The following is a 21,911-nucleotide window of genomic DNA, read 5'->3' as shown; positions in this document are numbered from 1 at the left end:
GTGGGGCGGTTCGACGTCTAGGCGCCACGACGACCAGGAGCACAGCTCCGCCTGCTGCAGCTGTTTCGCCACAATCTGTGGCGACCACTTCAGCAGGTTCGCGTAGGAAGCGGATGAAATGGACTGAAGAAATGAACCTCTTCATCATCCGCTCCTACTACGAAATAACGGCGGGGGCGGGTACAACATCTTACCGCCCCTTGTTGCACCAGAGATTCGGCGAGCGTTTCCCGCAATTCGCGCACGTGACTGTGCAGCGAGTCGCAGACCAGTACCGCTTCATCACTCGCAGTGACACAATCCCGGCCACCATCAGGGAACGTGTTCGACTTGAAGTCATCGGGGAAACTGGTGACCGAGAGTCGATGGGGGCAGAGGCGGCGGCATCAACAACACCACGCCGCACTGCAGGCAACAGGTTCAGTACTCGCCGAAGCACTCTTCTCCACCGTCCAGCTGAGGTTTCCGCTGAAGTTCGGGACGAATTCCAAAGAGCGTGTATAGAATTCTCGGATATGGATCCTTTGCATAGGCCAGGTATTCCCAGGCTCTATGCATCTCCAGCAACTCCGGGAATTCTATCTCAAATCAATGATGAGATTGCGTCTCGACTGTGTGCTGATATGTCGCTGCTGCAACTACAATCACTTGTGTATTGTGGTGCAGTATCAGATTGCACGGTCAGAAGATTCGCTTTCGCGTTATTGGTTTGAGTGACAAAAGAGATCCACCATGGAAAATTCGTCTGGAACGTCGGCGGGACTCACTAAGGCAGGACATTGCTAGACTGATTTAGATCAGCACTGGCAATGCCAGCCGACGGATGAGAAATAAAGTGCAGAGGGTTTACCGGAACTATGCCATCCCCTGTGAGACACCCGTAGTTGAAATTCTGGACACACTAAAACAGAAACTTTCTGTCATATGCAGTCGGTTACGACGGTATGGCGAAAGTTATTCCAGACGTGTCCAGAATGCAACATACGCGAGGAACCAGCGGAGCTTTTTCAGATCTCTCAACGAATCCCAACAGAGCGCCCAGACAATACAGTTCTCGGTGACGGAAGCGAAAGAGTATTGGGGTGGACTTTGGGGGTTACCTGCCCAGCATGCTGAGCATGCTGAGTGGATCACCGCCGAAGCCACCCGCCATGCCAATACACCTGGCATGAATTTCGCGGATGTTACCGAAGAGGAAGTTCGACGAGCTATAAACATCTCGAAGAGCTGGAGGGGCCCAGGTCTGGATCGGGTGCAGAATTTCTGGTATAAGAAATTTACCAGCGTACACAGTCGGTTGGCACGCAGTATAAATGAGGTCATGAGTCGGCCGGAGGAATTTCCACCTTTCCTCTCTGCGGGAATTACCTACCTTATCCCTACGAAGGACACGGTGCAGGACCCCGCAGACACAAGACCGATCACTTGCTTACCAACCCTCTACAAATTCATCACGTCCATTATTAGTGGAAGGATCAATGCGCACCTCGAGACCAACAACATTCTGTCCGAGGAGCAGAAGGGCTGCCGAGTTGGGTCAAGGGGTTGCAAAGAGCAACTCATTATCGACTCGGTAGTTGTAGGACAAGCAACTAGAGGCCAAAGAAACCTCTTCAGTTGCTATATCGATTATGCCAAGGCTTTTGATAGCGTTCCGCATGCCTGGCTAATCGACATCCTACATCTGTATCGCATTGATCCGAAACTAATAAAGTTTTTGGCGACAGTCATGGAAGGGTGGCATACCACCTTGTCAGTCCGTACATCTGAGGGTGCTAATACCTCAGAGCCCATCCGTATTCGGAGGGGCATCTTCCAGGGGGATTCATTGAGTCCTCTTTGGTTTTGTATGGCACTGAACCCCCTTTCATGGCTACTGAATGATGCTAGAGGGCATGGTTTTGCAATAAAATATGGCCTACGTGCTAAGTGCGAACTGACACACTTGATGTACCTAGATGACATCAAGCTGTATGCTGGTACTGACAACCATCTTAGAAGTCTGTTGCGAATAATAGACATGTTCAGCCGTGATATTCGGATGGAGTTTGGATTAGACAAATGTCGAATCCAAGCCATTCGCAAAGGTCATCACGAGCCGCATGCCGGACATAGTATTGGTGACCTCCACATCGAAGCTATGACCGAGACAGACTTCTATAAGTACCTAGGAATTCTGCAAGGAACCCATGCTCGAGTTGGTGATCTGAAGGAAGCTCTGCTGTCCGAATTCCTGCGACGTGTAAAGCTGGTGCTGAAATCGCATCTCTCGGGGAAGAATAAAATAAGCGCGTTGAATGTATTCGCTATCCCTTCACTGGCTTATGCATTCGGAATATTGCCGTGGACGAAGACCGACCTGGAAAACGTCCAGCGGCGGATACGGACAACTATGTCCAAATTCCGAATGCATCACCCAAAGTCTGCCGTGGAGCGGATGAACCTGCCTCGTGACATCGGAGGTAGGGGCGTGGTTGACGTGGCGGCACAACATCATCGCCAAGTCGACTCGCTGCGCGCTTATTTTTACAGTAAAGAGCAGGCGAGCCCCTTGCATGCGGCTGTCTGTAAGGCAGACTGTGGACTGACTCCACTTAACTTGAAGGATCGATCTTTCAATCCTCTGAGTGGGGTGAAGTCGGACCAGGAGCGGATCGAGGAATGGAAGTCGAAGGCAATGCACGGTAAACACGTGAATTGTCTTTGGCAGCCATTTGTCGATTTGCATCTGTCGAACAGGTGGCTGTGTGCTGGGGAGCTTTTTGCTGAGACGGAGGGGTTCATGTGTGCCATTCAGGATGGCGTGGTCGCCACCCGAGCTTATAAAAAGCTCATCATGAAAGAACGGGTGGAGAACGACCAGTGCAGAATGTGTGGTTCGGCGTTAGAGACGTTGGACCATCTCATTTCTGGCTGTACTGTTATGGCACCGGTGCAATACATCACCAGGCATAATGCTGTATGTAAGGTTATCCATCAAAACCTTGCATATAAGCATGGGCTGATCACGGGAACATATCCGGTTTACCGATATGAGCCGCAAGCAGTACTTGATAGTTCTGCTTACAACATGTATTGGGACCGGCAAGTTCTGACTGATCGCCATACCGCACACAACAAGCCTGACGTACTGCTAGTTGACAAGACGGGTCGCTCCGCGTATATTATTGATGTTGCTATCCCCCATAATAGCAACATTGAACGGAAATACGTGGAGAAGAAGGTGAACTATGAGCCATTGGCTCGGGAAATCAAAGAAATTTGGCGTCTCGAGCGGGTGGTTGTAGTTCCCATAATATTGTCAGCTACAGGTATTGTACCTAAATCCCTCACGGCTTCCCTTGATGTCCTGGGACTTTCGCACAGTCTGGTTCAAACCATGCAGAAGTACACCATTCTGCATACGTGCTCGATGTTGCGGGGGGTACTCGACGGATTCTCCCACTGACCTACCACCGGCCACCACCACCAGTGCCCCTTTAGTTTTTAAGTAGGTAGGATCGTCCGAGCCTAAATGCTTGGCACTTAGTGCTAGTATTAGGTAAAATCCGGCATCTGCCGAGATTGTGATAACTCGGAAATAAGAAATCGTCCCGCATACCTGGCTGATCGCTGTCCTATATCTGTTTCGCATTGATCCCAAACTAATATAGTTTTTGGCGACGGTCATGGAAGGGCGGCGCACCAACTTATCAGTGCCTTCATCTGAGGGAGCCAATACCTCGGGGCCCATCCGTATACGGAGAGGCATCTTCTAGAAGGATTCGCTGAGTCCCATTTGGTTTTGCATGTCACCCAACCCCCTTTCATGGCTACTGGATGATGCTAGAGGCCATTGTTTTGTAATCAAGTATGGCCTACGTGCTAACAGACTTGATATAATTAGATGACATCAGGTTGTATGCTGGTACTGATGACCATCTTAGAAGTCTGTTGCAAATAGTAGAAGTGTTTAGCCGTGATATTCGCATTGCATTGGTAACCTCCACATCAAAGCTATGACCGAGACAGACTTTTACAAGTACCTAGGAATTCTGCAAGGAACTCATTCTCGAGTTGGTGATATGAAGGATGCTCTGCTGTTCGAATTCCTGACACGTGTAAAGCTGGTGCTGGATCCGCATATCTGGCGAAAGAATAAGATAAGCGCATTGAATGTATACGCTATCCCTTCATTTGCTTATACATCCTGAATATTGCCGTGGATGAAAACTCATCTGGGAAACGTCCAGCGGCGGATGCGGACTACTATGTCCAAATTCCCAATGCATCATCCATACTCTGCCCTGGAGCGGATGAACCTGCCTTGTGACATCGCAGGTAGGGTCGTGGTTGACTTGGCGGCACAACATCATCGCCAAGTCGACTCGCTGCACGTTTATTTTTACAACAAAGAGCGAGTCCCGTGCATGCGGCTGTCTGTAAGGCAGACTGTGGACTGACTTCACTTAACTTGAAGGATCGATCTTTCAATCCTATGAGTGGGGCGAAGTCGGAAAACGGAGAGAAAGAACGGATCGATGAATAGAAGCCGAAGGCAATGCACGATAAACACGTGAATTGCCTTTGGCATCCATCGCCCTTGCATCGTGCGTGCAAGGATCAACCCAACCCACAACATCTCGTCTCGTAGCCTGATGCCGCCGTCAGTCGTCGCGGTACGCTGGTAAGTCAAGCTCAGCTAAGCTCCAATGACCTGGCGGTAATATCGAGGGAAGGCGATGATGCTCACGTGACCAGGGATCTCGCTGAGACATAGTTCTAATCCTTAAAGATCAAAACCGCCAAAGAAAGATAATGGATTAATTCTCCACTCGAGGGAAATCAAACCAAATATTCAAGGCAGAGAAAAAATGAAGTCAGAATAAGATGACAAAGCGAAAAGGAATAATAAAAGCGCAAAAAATATTGAAAAGGAAAAGGGAAATATCAAAAGAAAAAAAAAGTAACCAAAAAGTGTGAATCCTGAAAAATAAATCAGACACGGAGATTCGCGCTCATCTGTCGAAATATACAGCACGCGAGCTAAACCTGAAAATGAAAAAATGATAAACAAGTCAGCAAACTGGAAGCTGGACACTTCACGTATGAAAGGTTTTGTGTATTTCTTTTATAAAGACATTTGAGCGTGCATTTGCTCCATATGTACCCAGCACGTAATATATGCATATATCACGTGATAATATCGACTTTCGGGTGATATTGACATTCATAGTTTTGAATTTGCAAAGAAACGACAACTTTGACCTACTATATTTTTCGATTGGATAGTTTCTGAGAATGGATCCATTAAAGAAATGATCACTTTCGACTCCCCGCACTCCCCACCTATCCAAATGTCAAAACTAAGACCGGCTTCGGAAAGTACAAACCGAGACTATATTTGATGAAAAAAAATGTACACTCTCCTTTTGCATGTATGGGGACCCCCTCCCCTTAAATTCGATGTAGAACTATGCAACTCACTATATGCGTGAGCGTTCACAGTTCCCACTTTTTCACCAAATTTGGTGTGAATCGCTGCAACGGTCCACGAGAAAAATGCGTGTGACGGCCAGGCAGACAGTAAACCGATTTTAATAAGGTTTCATTTACACAAAACCTTAAAAAAGGACAGCTCCACGCGCGCGTTCTATAAACCTAAAATATTTAATTTGGCGGCTCCCTTTTCCTCTCCACCACTCGCGAAGCACAAAACCAATAAGGAACATCCTCCAATTTTATGGCGTGAGGATGCTAAGGAATCTTCCTAAATGTTCGCGCAATACCCGGTGTTTGTTTGGTTTTTAAGGTTTTGTGTGAAACAAAATGTTATTAAAATCGACTCAATGTCTGTCTGTCCGTCTGTTTGTCTGTCGGTCATACCCTATTTACTGGGAAACGGCTGAATCGATTGTCATGAAATTTGGTGGTCTGCGTGTTCCTTTACATGCGGCTAGTGGCATCATCATATATGCGAAAGGAAGATATACATTTTTTCTCACCAAATATAGTCACAAAGGGATGTCCTATCATGCATCCTCTTCAGCCTGTCACTGGAAAAAGTGATCCTCTTCAAATCCATACAACTACTGACCTACGCTGACGATATTAACATTATGGGAAGAACAACCCGAGTTGTATAGTTTACCTTCATCCAGATCGAGCAGGTGGCACGAGATCTCGGGCTGCACATAGATGAAGGCAAGACGAAGTACATGGTGACAACGTCAACGCCAAAAAGTAAAGAACGAAGAACCTACCTATGGTCAAAGATCACAACCGATAACAGCTATGACGATGAAATCCACGCACTGTTTTTGGCTGCCAACAGAGCCTATTTCAGCCTATAAAAACTATTTCGCTCGAAATATCTTATCATAGGGTCAAACCACTTACTGTACAAGACTATGATGGGACGCTTGTGTTCTTAACAAAAAAAACTGCGAACTCTTGGCCGAATTATCCGAAGAATTTTTGGCCCCCTACACCAGGATGGACGATTCCATAGCCTACATAACGACGAAATCTATGAGCGATACCACGACCGTCTGGTTGTGGGTAAAATCCAGCTCAACAGGTTGCGGTGGACCACCCCGGAAGGTCTAGAAGGGCAATATCTATCGTAGAAAAAGAGGACGAGGCAGACCCTACCTGAGGTAGAGCGATAGCTTAGATCAGGACACCCGACAGCTTTTAGGGATATCTAATTGGTGGACATCGGTGCAAAACGAGGGTGCCTGGAGTTCCTTATTAAGGCAGGCCTAGACCGGATACCGTTTGTTGCGCCGTTGATGATGATGATGAAATATAGTCATGTGGTATCAAATGAAAGGCCTCGATTAGTATTTCTCAAAATTGATCTTATTTTTGATACTGGATGAAACCGAGGGTAATGAGACTTCAAAATGTGTGTCCCAAAAGGTGAAACAATTCTCGTTCTCAGAACCTCAGAACCATATGGAGTAGATGGCTCACGTCACTCGCCATCTACTGGGGGGCGCACTGGTTTAAGTAGCAACTCATTCTGCTCTTCGGCAGATGATGGGCTCAATTATACAATGTTAGCTCAAATCGGTCTAGATGCAAACCTGACGCTTTGAAACAATAATTCATATCTTTGTCATTTTCGAATTAAACAAAAATAGATCAAAATGCCACCTGTAGTGAGTGTCGGTCACGCTGCTCCTCAGGGTGGAGGCAGGCGAAATAGTGTCTGATGAAATCGCCTTCCCCTTGTGATCGAAACTGATCAGCCACAGAAATTTTTTGCGAGTAGTGCTCCATCCACATATCTACGTTAGTACCAGCGGAATTCAACTTTTGTACTTATATGTGTTCATATGTATACATTGATGCATGCAGTAAAGTGGAAATATTCTGAGGCGTGCTATCAACTTATAATAGATAGATCCGCCTCCGGTATATATGTATGCGGTGTCTATTACTATTAACATTATATGTTTGTTCAAGATGAGTATAATAATTGTGTTTTCAATATGTATATACACATATCTGAAAGTTTGGAAATATATGAAGAAATATTTTGAATTTGTAGCTATTTTCGAAAAGAAAAATGTTCATAGAAAGTTCTCCCCATAAGACGAACACAAAACCTTTATACGCGAAGAGCCCAGCTTCGGGTATTCCGACTTTTTTTCATTTTCGAACATAGCTATTCAGTATTTTCGACCAGATTCTCACCATCTATTTGGCCAAAGTTTTAGGTCTTTGGGGTAGATCTTTCGTCTAGGTCGATCTGGCCAACTTTGATGTCCTTTTGATCATCGTCCAATTCATTTAGCCATTAAAAATTTATAAGCCAGCATCTCGTAAATTTCAAATTTTGTTACTATAGAAATGGCAACAATGTCTCGAATAGAGACGACCTTACAGCTACCACTATGAAAGATAGCTTTGAATTAGTTGCTGGAAGGCGGGCGCACACTCCGTGAGAGTGTAAATTCCACCATTGCGTTGGTCAGGGAAACAGACTCTTGTCTGGTGAAGACTCAGCTTCAGATATGGAGGGAGCACCTTACCATGATTCTCTTGTGGATGATATGTCATAACAATGTAATATGTAGATGCGGACTATTCACCCAAACATAAGCAAAATCATCTTCGTCATCAATGAGTTTCAACAGAGTAACTGCCCACCGACGGGTCGGGTTTCGAGCGTGGTACAGACGGAGCAAATAAGGCCCGTAGCCGTTTTCGCTCACGCTGTTTCGCAAGGCAGAGACTCGCGGTAGCGTGTGATTAGATCACCTCCGCCCTGCGATTGAAGTCGATCAGTTAGTAAATAACATTTTTACAAAGCAAGCAATTCTGTTCCTGCTCTTCGAAATGTCGACCAATTGTTTTACTTGTCACCATCTACAAAGTTATCACTTATCACTGTGCGAACATCATAGCACATTTTGATGTGTTTAAATTGAGAGCTGAGAAGCAAAACTTCCAAAAGCTGTAAAGAACAGCTTGTAATCAATACCGTAGCTGTAGTCTGTTCACCAAAAATCAAATTTCGACAACCTACATCTTATATATAAAAATCAATTGCTGTTCGTTAGTCTCGCTAAAACTCGAGAACGGCTGAACGGATTTATCTTATCTTGGTTTTGAAATGTCCATGAAGGTCTAGGGAAGGTTTAAAAGGTGAGAAAAATTCGAATAATTGCCGGTAAAACCCTAAAAGCAGCACTTTTCTTCTTCCCTTATAAACGTTTTTTTCTAAATAAAAGTTAGAGTCAATTTGAACTTTATTGATATTCAATAAAGTTCAATCACTCACTGTGTTCATCTGACTTCATATTACAGCTATGAAACGCAACTAGAAATATTTGACAACCAAGTGACAATCTTTTATTTCTAAAAAGACAAAAGACATCAAATGTTTCACAGCTTAGAACATGCTGTATTGGAAAATAGAATTTCTGTTTTTAGTATTTTTGTTTCTCACCGTTTAAACCTTCTCTGAATTTCCATAAATATTTCAAGACCAAACTAGACTACCTAGGCCTAGAATAGATATTAAGTTTTGTTACAAATTAAATTTCTGAACGCAACGATAATATTTGACATTAGATTTGACAACCAACTAATATGTCAATCCATCCTCTTGCACTTTAGAACACGGAAAGAAGTATTACGATATTGCGTTACGATATCTATGAGTGCGTGAGAACTTTCTTTACTTGGGCGATCTTTTGTGATAGTGACATTCCAGGTAATGTGCTCTTTTTTAAGGTTTTGTGTGAAACAAAACCTTATTAGAATCGAGACGGTGTCTGTCTGTCCGTCTGTCCGTCTGTCTGTCTTTTTTTTTTTTTTGTTTTCGGCATTGGAAGGTGGAAAGGTTCAAAACCTACTGCTGGCTCCTGCCACGCAGTTATGTGAGACTTCTACTCACTAAAACCACCTCCTTCTCATTCCACTCTCCCCACGGAACTCCTATCAAGTATTGCATCGCGGGGCTGGATCAGCTTTTAGCTGCGGCTCATTATGGTTCTCTCCCTTCCTTGTTTTCGTCGTAGTTCTTCCTGCCTAAGCTGTTGGTGAATAGCTTGTAGTTCCCTTACAACCTGGTTCCAGGCATCCGTTGACTCCAGCATAAACTCCACAATGTTTTCGGGTGTTAAACGCCTGTCTGCGACCGCTTCCATTCTTGTTCGGTGCGCGGTGAACCTGGGGCAATCAAATATGACATGCTCCGCATTCTCAGCCACGTTACCACATCTTGGGCAGCATGGTGATTCGTCGTGACCAAATCGATGTAAATAAGCACGATAACCTCCATGTCCACTCAAGAATTGTGTTAGCTCGTGGCTTAATTCCCCATGGTTTCGTTCAAACCATCTCCGAATATCCGGAATGATGCGGTATGTCCAACGAGCATTTTGGGACTCGTCCCATCGCTGTTGCCACCGTTCGATAGATTCCCACCGTGCCAGCTGCCGTCAAAATGCGCTAGACTCTCCAGCTGCATACGTTTTGTCGTAGAGTCGCCGACTTTCCTTCGCCAAGATGTCTATGGGGAGCATCCCTGCTAGTACATATGCCGCTTCTCCTGATGTTGTCCGATATGCACTGCATACCCGGAGTGCACTTAACCGATACGCCATTCCCAATTTTCGGCAGTTCACTTTGTTATTCAGAGCAGTTGCCCAAACTGGAGCTGCGTAGAGTAGCACGGAGCTGACTACCCTGGAGAGCAGAAGACGTCGACTTTGTCTTGGCCCACCAATGTTCGGTAGTATCCTCGAGATCGTTGTAGCGATGGAAGACGCTTTAGTTGCGGCGTACTCAATGTGTCTTTTGAAGTTGAGTCTTCTGTCAATAATTACTCCCAAGTATTTGAGCGATGGTTGGGAGTAAATTGTCTTTCCGCCAACTTTGATTTTCACAGTTGTGTTCTTTCTTCTCTTGCTAATGAGAACTACTTCTGTTTTATGCTCGGCAAGTGAAAGGCCAGAATTTCTCAACCAGGAATTGATCTCCCATATCGCTTCATTTGCATAGATCTCGATCTCGTCTTGATGCTTTGCAACCACCGTTATTCCGATATCATCGGCGAAGCCAATAGTTGTCACGTTGTCCGGTATTAGCTTTTGTACCTTCCATTGCTCGGGGATTTCTCCTTCCCTAAGGCATGCCGTGAAAACTTGGGCAAACATACCTGGTGCTGTCCTGGCGGCTACTTTCAGGGCAATGTTAGGGATTCCATCCGGTCCTGGAGTCTTTTTTTCAACCAATCTTTTTGCTGTGTCTAGAACCTCCTCATTTTCCACTATCGGAACTTCGTCGGGATTTAACTGTACTGCAGGCAAACTTATACCATTCAGATCCACTGGGAATAGAGTGTTCACTATATTCTGCAACAACTCTGGGCAAGTAATCGGTGGGGAGCGCTCGCCTTTTAGTGATGACATCACTGACCTATATGCGCCACCCCAGGGGTCGGAATCAGCTTCAGTACACATCCGCTTGAAATGTTCGGATTTGCTCCTTGCGATAGCTACTTGCAATTTTTTCCTCGCATCTTTATATTGCACGTGTAGCTCCTCGAACTCAGGTCGGTTTCTTCTGCGCTGGGAGCGTCTCCTAGCTTTGAGACACTTTTTCCGGCATTCCTCAATTTCGGAATTCCACCAAAAATTAGGATTTCGTCTTCGGAAAGTGCTACGTCGAGGCATAGCGGCATCGCATGCCCGCTGCAATTTTTCCACGACCTGTGAAACTTTGTTTTGTGCGCTTCCCGATAGCAATGTATCTTCCAGAAGTACCTCCTTGAACATTTCTGCGTCGAATTTCTTAGTTACCCAGCTCATCGTTATTCGTGTGAATGGCTTCAAATTATTCCGTCTGTCTGTCTGTCTGTCTGTCTGTCTGTCTGTCTGTCTGTCACACCCGATTTATTCGGAAACGACTAGACCGATTGTCACGAAAATTGGTGAGAATATGTAATCTGGTGATCCCTTTGCATGCAGTAAGTGGCGCCATCTTGTATTAAGTTTAAGGGGGGGCTCCCCATACATGTGAATGGAGGGTGCAAATTTTTTTTTCACAGAATGTAGCCATGTAGAGTATCAAATGAAAGGTCTCAATTAGTACTTTTCGAATCTGGTTCAATATTTGATATTAGATGAAACATAGGGGAGTGAGGGTTCAAAATATGACCCACAAAAAGTGTAACAGGTCTCGTTCTCAGAACCTATCCAACCGAAAAATCTGAAAAAAATCACAGTGGTGCATCTCTACGAAATCTAGGCCTCAAAATATATCCGGTTCCGATATCTGTACAAATAAAGTTAATAATAGTATATTTCCACATTTTAGAAATTTACCCGGCGCCCCCCTTATGTTCATCCCAAAAGTACAAAATTTGGCATGCGTGTAATGAAGAACATAATGCACAGTTTGGTCAAGTTATGGGAGGTGAAACTTTACAATTTTTTGTGAATTTCGTGCACTTTACAACCTGCATGACGTCATCATCAGATATCAATTCGTCAATACCACAACGAAATGAGTTCTTATGAATTGGGTCGCAGAGAATTATTTTGTTTTAGTTTTTTAGTTATTTGTCAGCCAGACATGTGTGTATGTAGGTATATAATAGATGCGTGCTAATGAACTTTGCGGGTAGTGCCTAATTCAAATAGATATAAGAAGTAAATCGGAAATATAGGTAGGATCAATTTATATACGTGCATATATGTGTACAGTATTCGGTAATAGGCAGTTTGTTTGGTTAGGGTGAGCGTGATATCTATGGCTGTAATATGTACATATGTCTCGTAGTTTGGAAAAATATGAAGGATTATGTTGGATTTGTAACTATATACGGACAGAAAAATGTGCGTTGAAGTTTCTCACATAAGATGAACACAAAACCTTTATACCCGAAGCGCGAGCTTCCGGTATTCCGACTTGTTTCGATATTTTGTGATTGTGACACTACTGCTAAGTGAGCGAAAAATTTTCTCACTTTCATTATTTACAATTTACAATGCCGAGGAGAAGACGACCTGACTTAGGTCGTCGCAGTCAATCAAATGTGCGAAGAGCTACCTCACGTGCTAACCGCAGTGATGACCAGAGAGAGACAGATCAAGAAAATAGTCGTATTGCTATGTCAGAATTGCGTTATTTAGTGAGTGATAATGAGTAGATAGGCTTAGAATGCAACGAGTTCGTGCACATCAAACACAACAACAGCAATCCCCACATAATGAAATTGATCGAATCCGCAGACGGAATGCTTCACGATATGCTTTTTTGTTAAATACGGATTCGTTTTGTTTGTTTCAAAATTATTTTATACAAAAGTTTAGGTCTTTTATTTATCGATTGAGGCAGTCCGAAGTCTGTCGGGTCATCTAGTTGATTTATAATTATCAATCAGTCTTAGACTCCATATTACATTCGTGGTTACGCTTGTGCAAAACTTGAATATGGTACCTCTGCAAATCAAGAACAACAAGTTCATGAGTCGATGAGAGTTCTCCCAGCAAATCTCATTGACATTGTCGAGCTAGGATCGGTGAAAAAACAGTTTTATCGAAGTTGGTTTTGGTATCAAATTTCTCTCTCTTTGCGACCCATCTTCCCAGATTTGCGGGTGTCTGATTCAAAAGTCCTCACGATCGAGTCTTGTGATATGAGGGTTGCGCACACCGAGGCCGGCTCATTCCCCTCTATGTTTCTATAACCGAGAACCAAGAGAAGGGTGACTATAAACGTGCCGCTTTAATAGGCATTTGGTTGTTGATCAGAGTATATTACGTTTCGGGCTCGGATTGTGTTCCCAGTAATCGGCAGTCTTCAAGCATCACCAGTACCTCCCCTTGGAATATCCTGGTAAATCCCTGAAGACCGCTCTACTGTGCTTATTCACACGTAATTCACTGACAATCTTTAATCAGCCGGTGAAGAAGACTGTATCATAATCTTGCAACACGTCGCGGATCTTCTGCTTTCCCTTGTTTGGAAAGCCCACAGCAAAATTTCTCTTGATGCTAGGATTGTTTGTTGAGAATACTCAGAGTTCCCGAGGTACTTCTGGAAGTTACTATGACCATAGGGCTTTGCTGTTTAATTTCGACTTCATTTAGTTGCCCACAGGCAGTTTCCCTTCATTTAGATTGGAGAGAGGGAGCATTCTCCACTGTCCCTATAATGCGAGAAAGCAAAAATGACGAAAAGTTGGTTGTTCAATTCCTGGATTAAATGCATTTATAGCTTTTCACTGAGAGGGACCTAAATACTTTGTTGTCATCGCATACATACATATGTTCGTCTGTAGGGTTATTCTTAGAAACATTCTCTTTTTTCAAATCATTCACTTCATTTCAATACCGGGCTTCTGAATTTGTGCTTGTCGTCCTTCATGAATCTTGTCATGTTGGCGCAAGTATACAAAATCTGCTTTCAAACTTTATACAAGACTCAGTATAGGCATTGTCAGAACAAAAAAGCTATGCAGTAGGTTGACAAACGAAGAAGGAGGAAATGATTTCATTGAAAAGAAATTAGATTTTGCCTTCATTTCGTCATGAAGAAATATAAGAAATCGCTTGTGGTGTCCTTTTTGGAAAGGACGAAAATGGGAATCACTGTAGCAACATAGCGTTATCCTGAAAATAGAAATCGTCCATAGCAAAATCATACACACGAGCACATACATATGGTTGTATGAAGATGTAGAGAAAAGATGTGGAGAAGCAGTGGCGACCATGCACAATAAACTTTGATGGGAAGGACTGAAAGAGTTTTCGAACTCGTGATTAAAATTATAGATTACATAAAATGGTGTTTTCAATTTTTTTATAAAGTTGTAAAGTGAATCTTTTGACATTTTACTTTAAATTGAGGCTTAACAGTATTCTGTAACTAATTTCAAGTGTACACATTTGCAACAGGTAATGGTGTGGTTACGAAATCGCTAGACTCGCTATAGCAATTAAGTAAGTGTAGATACGGAAAACCTGTAATTATGTGCGATTGTGTTTAAAAAATAATAATTAAAGTTCATATTTCTCCTTTCGTTCCCAAAGCTACAAATTATTGACCCTATTTCAAATTTGAGAACTGACTACTTCTATCGAATAGTATCTTATTTATTGTTAACTCTCCATTCATCTATTATCATATATAATGCTGTTCTCTAAAATCAGTGTTCACTGTTGACTTTTCACTGTTTTTATTTTTCTTCCACAGACACACTAATGCTACTTTTGCGCTAATCGGAAGCTGGTCCCAACGATGATTGCTCCTCTGGCATGAAATAAATGCGCACACCGTTCAACTATATCGAAGGCTTATAACCGACATTTCATGATGATAGGCAGCATGTTTAAATACAAATTTTTGGAGATATTTGCAAATTGAACAAAAAAAATGCAGCCCACCGACAGCAACCACCATATTTTCGCCACTCAATTCCTGCATTGTAAAAATCACAATAGTTTGGTTCACAACCACAGCAATCGTGCTCATACAGCCGAGATAATTACGTCTGTTCCGAAGTCGAAAATCTTCAAAATTGGCTTCGCTTAGTCGCTTCATCGTCGATAGAACTTCACCATTGCCTTTCATCATACCATCTCTTCATTTCCCTCCTCCGCATCATCATCATCTTCCACATCTTCGCGATCGCATTTCTTGCAGAAATTCATCAAACGGAAAAAACACAAACAGAATCTGGGAGGCACAGTGTTTCGGTGTTGTCTACCTTGTCGCGGGGGCTCCGCGGCCCCCGCAACAAGCCCCCCTAACTCACCGGTTCCATCCGATGAACTAAATAATATTGTCAACGAGACCCTAACCGCAAACGTGGTGCAGACAAGTACGACAATCGGAACAACAACGGGCCTCGATGCGTCCTCGCCAACGTCAACACAATCAGACCCTAGCCACGAAGATTTCCCCGCTACGATCGCAGCCCAGTCGGCTGCAGCAACCATTTCATCGACCCCTGCAACATCAACTCCACCTACAAATCGTTTATGTCCAACTCAAACATCGCCCCTCCCACATATTGAAGAGGAGGAAGAACTCGACTCTTATCATCCCAATCAGCTGCCAGTAGAATCATCGTCAAAAATAGTGCCATCGAAATTTGGTGACGAGTATTCAAATTCACCTTCACCGCGACACAAACCTAAGAACCGTAAAATTAAAATTTGGAGCAGATCTTCTAATTCGACAGGGGCAGCTCAGCCCGTAGGATTAACTGGTACCGTACCAGCTGTGTCCAGCGAAACTGCATCCTCTAGTGGGGGTAGTGTGGTGAGTGCTTGTGCTGGTGGCAGTAGTGGTGGTGGTAGTGGAAATCTAGCAAACCCAAGTGCGAGTAGCTCAGCTGGAGCAATCAGTTCATCAGGTCTTCACAGTGGACTCCTTTTACCGAAGATGCAGGCGGAACAAGGATCTATTGGCGATTTGCAGAAGTACCATAGCCGGTACTTAAAGAATAGGCGCCACACCTTGGCGAACGTTCGGTAAGTTTCTAAGAGTTTCAAGTATTTGATGGTACAATTTAAAATTCGTTATAAGTGACTTTCCTTTGACCCAACTAATATTCGTATCTTTCATCAGAACGAAGCAAAAAAGTTGTTAGCAAGGTGAAGAGATTCTACCTGAAGTTTAAACTAAACGGTGCTTACAAGTATGAGTTTCATTGGGTTCTTAATTTTTGTTAAGGTTTTTAATTTTAGCAAAAATTTGTGCAAATTATCATGAAATTATATTGTGTTCACAAAGTCAAATGTTCTGAAAATTCAAAAAAGGTCTACATTCGAATATTACGAAAACTATACTATCTTGCATTTGTTCGTCGCATCTCGATAACAGCCGCTGATTGGTGCTTGTAAATTAAGCTCATCGACCACCTTCACAAGCATTGCCCGCATTTCGAGCAATTCTACCTATTAGCACCATAGAAATGGAAGAGGCAGTGAAAGGAATCGAACGGATGAAACCAACAAGAAAAGACAATATCGCAATTGTACCCTAAAAAGCGAGGAGCTGAAACTCAAGGCTCTTGCTCGGTGTGTTCTTTGATCACGTTATTTAATAAGGTAAAATGGTACCGTCTGATTGTCGAAAAAACATAACCGTGAAACAAATTGGGTTTGTCAAGAATTGCGGAACTGCTGATAAAAACATACTAGACAGCTACTCATGGAAGAAGTGTCCTGGGAAGCATTACCCTCCCGACACTGTATTTCTGGCTCTAGGGAACGCGTTTAATCATCTGTCACAAGAAAAAAACCTCTGGTTCGCAATGTACTGGAGGAACTGTTGCTGGGTTGCTGGGTTAACTTTTGTGTTATCACCCGGGTATCCGGGTTTGTTAAATTACTTTCGCTTTTGAGAAAAAAGCCACTCTTTACACTATTGGACCAATTTTCTATAATATTATGCACAACAATTTTTTTTTCTGTTTTTAGCTAACACAATTTTCAAGTTGAGAAAAATAGTAGTAGTACACCCAGGTAGCCGCGTACTCCTTTACAAAATTCATGTTAGTTCGTTTCCTTTCTCCGTTTGCGAATAGGTTTTTTGCTGCAAATCTGGCGTGATCTACTACAAACCTTCTGGCAGTGTTGTTTCGCGGTTGATTGGCAGTAGTAGCCTCGGCTCTAATTAGTTTGTTCTCTTAAGGGGGTCATCGCGTGTGAAGGCCGTTTTTTTTCGCTTTTTAAGCTTTTGTGTAGAACAAAACCTTATTAAAATCGATTCAATGTCAGTCTGTCTGTCTGTCACACGCATTTTTCTCCAAAACGGCTAAACGGATCCGAACAAAATTTGGTGGACAGATGGGAGCTATGAAATCCCACGCATACAGCGGGTGGCATAAATTAAGGTGGAGTTTAGAGGGGGCTCCCCATACATGCAAAGGGGGGATTCAAAAATTTTTTTCACTGGATATGGTTGTGTAGGGTATCAAATCAAAGGTCTCGATTTGTACTTTCCGAAACTGACGTTATTTTATAAATTACAAAGTGCGTGAGTGAGGAGTCAAAATGTACGCACTTGAAGTGAGACAGGACTCATTTTCGGAAACTACCCAACCTAAAAATCCGAAAAAAATCAGAGTGGTGCGCCTAGATGAAATCTAGTCCTCAAAATATGTCCCATTCCGATATCTGCTCAAATAAACTTACTAATAGTATATTACTGCTTTTTAGAAATTTACTGAAAACCTTCCTTAAATTCATTCTAGGACTTGCCAGCATAGAGGACAATATTTTGTATATACGTGCTAAATTTCGTGGAAACCTGGCAATTAACGCCAAAGTTATAGCAGTTCAAACTTAGCAATTTCACGCGAATTTACTGCTTCCAAAGCCATGCAAATCAGATGCTGACGTCATAATTACTCGGAATAATTGACATTCGCGTGAAATATTAAAGTCGCATTTATGAAGAATCTATTTATCTGCAGCCCTTTTTGAGGTTTTGTGTAAAACACTTATGCGAAATCTAATCTTCGAGAGATGTCCCATGCCGGCATCTACTCAAATAAATTTACTAATAGTCCATTATCAACTTTTAGAAATTGACCAGAAAACTCCCCTTAAGTTCCATGCCAAGTTCCATGAAAATCCCCCTATTAGTGTCGAAGTTTTAGAATTTCAAACTTATCAATTTCGTGCTAATTAACAGCATCCTAAGCCATACAAATAAGATGCTGGCGTCATAATTAACGAGAATAATTGAAATTCAAGTGAAATATTAAAATTCCATTCAAGAAAAATCTAATTCTCCCTAGCCCTTTTTCATATTTGATATTGGTTAAATTGATGGCATTTGCTAACAATATTAAACTCAGAGCGTGAAGCGTATGATGTTGACCATCAAATGATTTATTTAAATCGCTTTCTAGAGAATTGAGGGCAATGGAATTCTTCGCTATATTACAGGGAGCTGTCGTGCAATCGTCGCTCCTCACATCCTTTTCTTTTTCTTCGCCCTTCAGTTCACAAGCAGGGTCGGCTCGTGGTGATCGGTTTCGTCATTTTATTTTATCAAATGCCTGATCAGCATGTAATGGCGAGACCTTTACATCCCCGTCGAGCCTATCAAGCCACCATTGTTTTGGCCGGCTTTTTGGTTGCTCACCATTGCTTTCGATGTTCTGACCAATACTGGTTGTTGAATTCTCGTTAGCGTGAATTACGTGACCACTCCATCGGTAAACGCCTCTCTTGCAGTTTTTCCACGATCGATGCAAACCCATATCGATCGCGGATATTCTCACTTCAGACGTAATCAAAACGTGTCACGCCACCAGTGCAATGCTACATCTTCGTCCCCATTACCGCAAGATGCCGATCATTGTCCTTTATAGTCGGCCAATACTCAGAACTATAGAGAGCGGCAGACGGACGACATTGCAGTAAATTTTAGATTTGGGACGTTCGCTGATACTTCGATCACAAAGAACACCAGTTGGATGCCACTTCATCTAGGTTGCATTAATGCGTGAAACAATTTCATTACGCCGTTCTCCATTGGCTGATACCATTGACTCGAGATATTTAAATCGCTGAGTACTGGCAATGGCAGTAACCTGCCCTTCGAGATATTTAAATCGCTCAGTTCTGGCAATGGCAGTAACCTGCCCAGAACTGAGCGATTTCAATATCTCGGGTCAATGCTATAAGCCAATGGAGAACTACGTTATGCTCCTCACATAGGGAAACACAAAACCTTTTATACCTGAAGCGTCAAGCTTCCGGTTTCCCGACTTGTTTAGAAATTGTTTGTGAAGAACTGGATGAAATTTTTCACGAGATGTTTATTAATAATTGCAGCATCCGTAGTAATTTCAGCCCGAAATCATAATTCATTATTGAAATACAGGGCAATTTGTACAGCCATCTTCAAAAAAATTTTTTTTTTCTGCTGCCAAGTTAGAGAGCGCTGCGATCATCTTAAAGAAAAAGGTAAACGGGATTTTAACGTGCAGACTTAACTAAAGTTCGCAAACTAGGATTATTAAAAAATATTAGAAACTAAATTTTTGGTGCTGTGTTAAACTTCTTTTTGTGAATTTTGGTGTATTTTTAAGGCTTCTTTAATGAATAGAAAAAAAACTACTGAATGAATTGCAATTATCCTAGTTTTCAGACCGTAGAAATATGTTCTGAATAAGTCGTCGTTAAATTTCAAAGAATTTCTTTGGATAGATTTTGAGCTATGGTGGCAGCAGATTTTCAATTTGCCTTTTCGAGAAAAACGCATTTAAAAAGCAGAATGTGATTTTTAGCCATAAAATCTTAACTGGCCATTAATCTGCTATACCTAGTCCATAAACCTTAGGTTTTTTCAAGAAACATAAGTGCATCCTTGGCTTCAATTCTTGTCCTTTTAGCGTCGTTTGAACTTCATTCGGACTTCATTCGATAAATACGCGCTTTATTATGGCGATCGACATAAATCTGGCATGTGATTTATTACGTGTGTAACACTATAATTTCCGAACGACTCCGAATACCAAAAAATCGCTTTGCCTATATATTCTACACAATATCTAGACAGAATTGATGCCAAAAAAAAAATTCGATTCCGCGGAACCGACACATGGGATGACTCACTAGCCAACATGGCTCAAAGGAGTTGAAAAACGACACAAAAGACTACTGAAGAAGAAGATGCTGTCAGCAAATAAGCTTCACTTTAGTAATTGTTCCCGCATGGCTTAGTAGTTGGGGCACTAAGGTGTCATTAAGTCATTAAGTATGCTGATAATGGAATAAAACATAGTTTTATTGCAAATGAAATTGGGGAAAAATAACATTGAAAAACCAAACTGTGTTGGAGTATAGTCCTGAAGAAATGAGCAGGAGATACACCATTTATCAACAAGGAATCCATTTTGTGACTTAAAAGCATCATTACCATTGTTTCTAGATTTTTTGGAAGATTGAGTCTTGTCTATGGAAAATTTCTGCTTTTCACCCCTACTAGCATAGTTCCTATATTAAAATTCGCATATGTTTCTTCTTGCTTGATTGGTATAATCAAGCACTTCCATTTAGTATGCCACGCGGATATCTTCGGAAGAGGTTGCATACTCCCCTTACGCCAGAACATGAATTATGCAGTTCACTACTGAACATTGGCGAATAGCATTTAAAATACATATTTCTGTTAGTCGATGTCACTGGGACCGATCTTCTGACATATAGGCGATCATTCCAAATGGAGACGAAGATGCTACGCTTTAGATCACATCCGAAATGAGGATATGCGCGATCGTTAAAGGGGGCTTTACACGCAACGATAACTCGTAACAATTCATTGGACGATTTATCGCTCCAACAAATCGAAAGAGTAGAGCACTGTTTACACGCTACGCTAAATTGTAACGATTTCTTGTCAAATGTCACCCTACATCGACCCCCCAGTCTTTATAAAAGCTTTAACCATGGAGGAAGTAGTGTTGCTGTCGCTGTACATCGGTTGTTTGGTGAGAAAGGTGAAGAATCGTTACGATTCCCAGAAATTGATGCCGGCCGGCATCAACCATCCACTCCAACTCCAATCCCAATAAATCGCTACAATCTCCCGTTTACACACAACGATAAATTGTAACAATCTGATCGTTACGATAAATTGCTACAATGTATCGTTGCGTGTAAAGCCCCCTTTATGGGGTTGCACCGATCGTGGAAAAGTTGCGAGAGAGGCGTCTTCGATGGTATGGTCACGCAATTCGTGCAAACGAGAATTCACTTGCCAAGATTGGTCTGAACATCGAAGTCGATGGTAAACGACCAAAAGGCAGACCTAAGCAACGGTGGCTTGATACGCTGGATGGGGATTTGAAAGCCTCGAGATTGCACCCAGATCAGACATTCGATAGAGGCAAATGGCGGAACCGATCACGACGAGCCGACCCCGCTTGTGAACGGGACAAAGGCTGAAGAAAAAGAAGAAGTTTTGTCGCAGGAGTCAACATGAGTTCCACCATACATAAATATTTGCACAGGTCGCTCTTTCCTATTGATATGTTTTCTCACCGCCGCTTTAGTAAAACTGCTCTAAATTCATTTCCACCGCCCTTAATGCTGTACAAATATGCGGCAGAACAGACCCAAAGACCACAAATTACGCATTTACGTCCGGTTGGCTCAGTGGTACTCTTGACTGCCTTAGCGGAAGGTCGCGATTGAAATCTCACTGGTAGCAGATTTGATTTGTACCTATATTTAGGTAAATGTAGCTTAACTTTATTGCAACGGGTGGCTCTTACAACTGTTTAGCCTACCCGACCTTCTCCGTAATTTACTTTACATGGATATATTTTACGTTATATGGTACATCGATTATAACAATTTTAATTTTAAGGGGGGTCCCCCGTGGCTCTGTTGCCATGCTACAGGGCGCTGCGACCATCCTAAAGAAAAAAGTAAACG

General features: G+C 42.7%; 1 protein-coding gene across 2 annotated transcripts in view; it reads left to right on the top strand.

The window, feature by feature from the left end:
* LOC119657797 (cAMP-specific 3',5'-cyclic phosphodiesterase) overlaps positions 1–21,911 on the top strand; it is a 636,985-nt gene that overhangs the window by 195,892 nt on the left and 419,182 nt on the right. For both annotated transcript variants that reach the window (XM_038064893.1, XM_038064894.1), the window contains exon 3: positions 14,701–15,983. In XM_038064893.1, the coding sequence (XP_037920821.1) occupies positions 15,895–15,983 (89 nt within the window). In that variant the 5' untranslated portion in view covers positions 14,701–15,894. The remainder of the gene's footprint in view (positions 1–14,700; positions 15,984–21,911) is intronic.

The sequence above is a fragment of the Hermetia illucens genome, chromosome 5 (assembly GCF_905115235.1).
Source record: "Hermetia illucens chromosome 5, iHerIll2.2.curated.20191125, whole genome shotgun sequence".
In the NCBI taxonomy this organism is placed as follows: Eukaryota; Metazoa; Arthropoda; class Insecta; order Diptera; family Stratiomyidae; genus Hermetia; species Hermetia illucens.
Note: the sequence above shows the minus strand (reverse complement) of the source record. Positions and strands in the feature narration are given on the sequence as shown.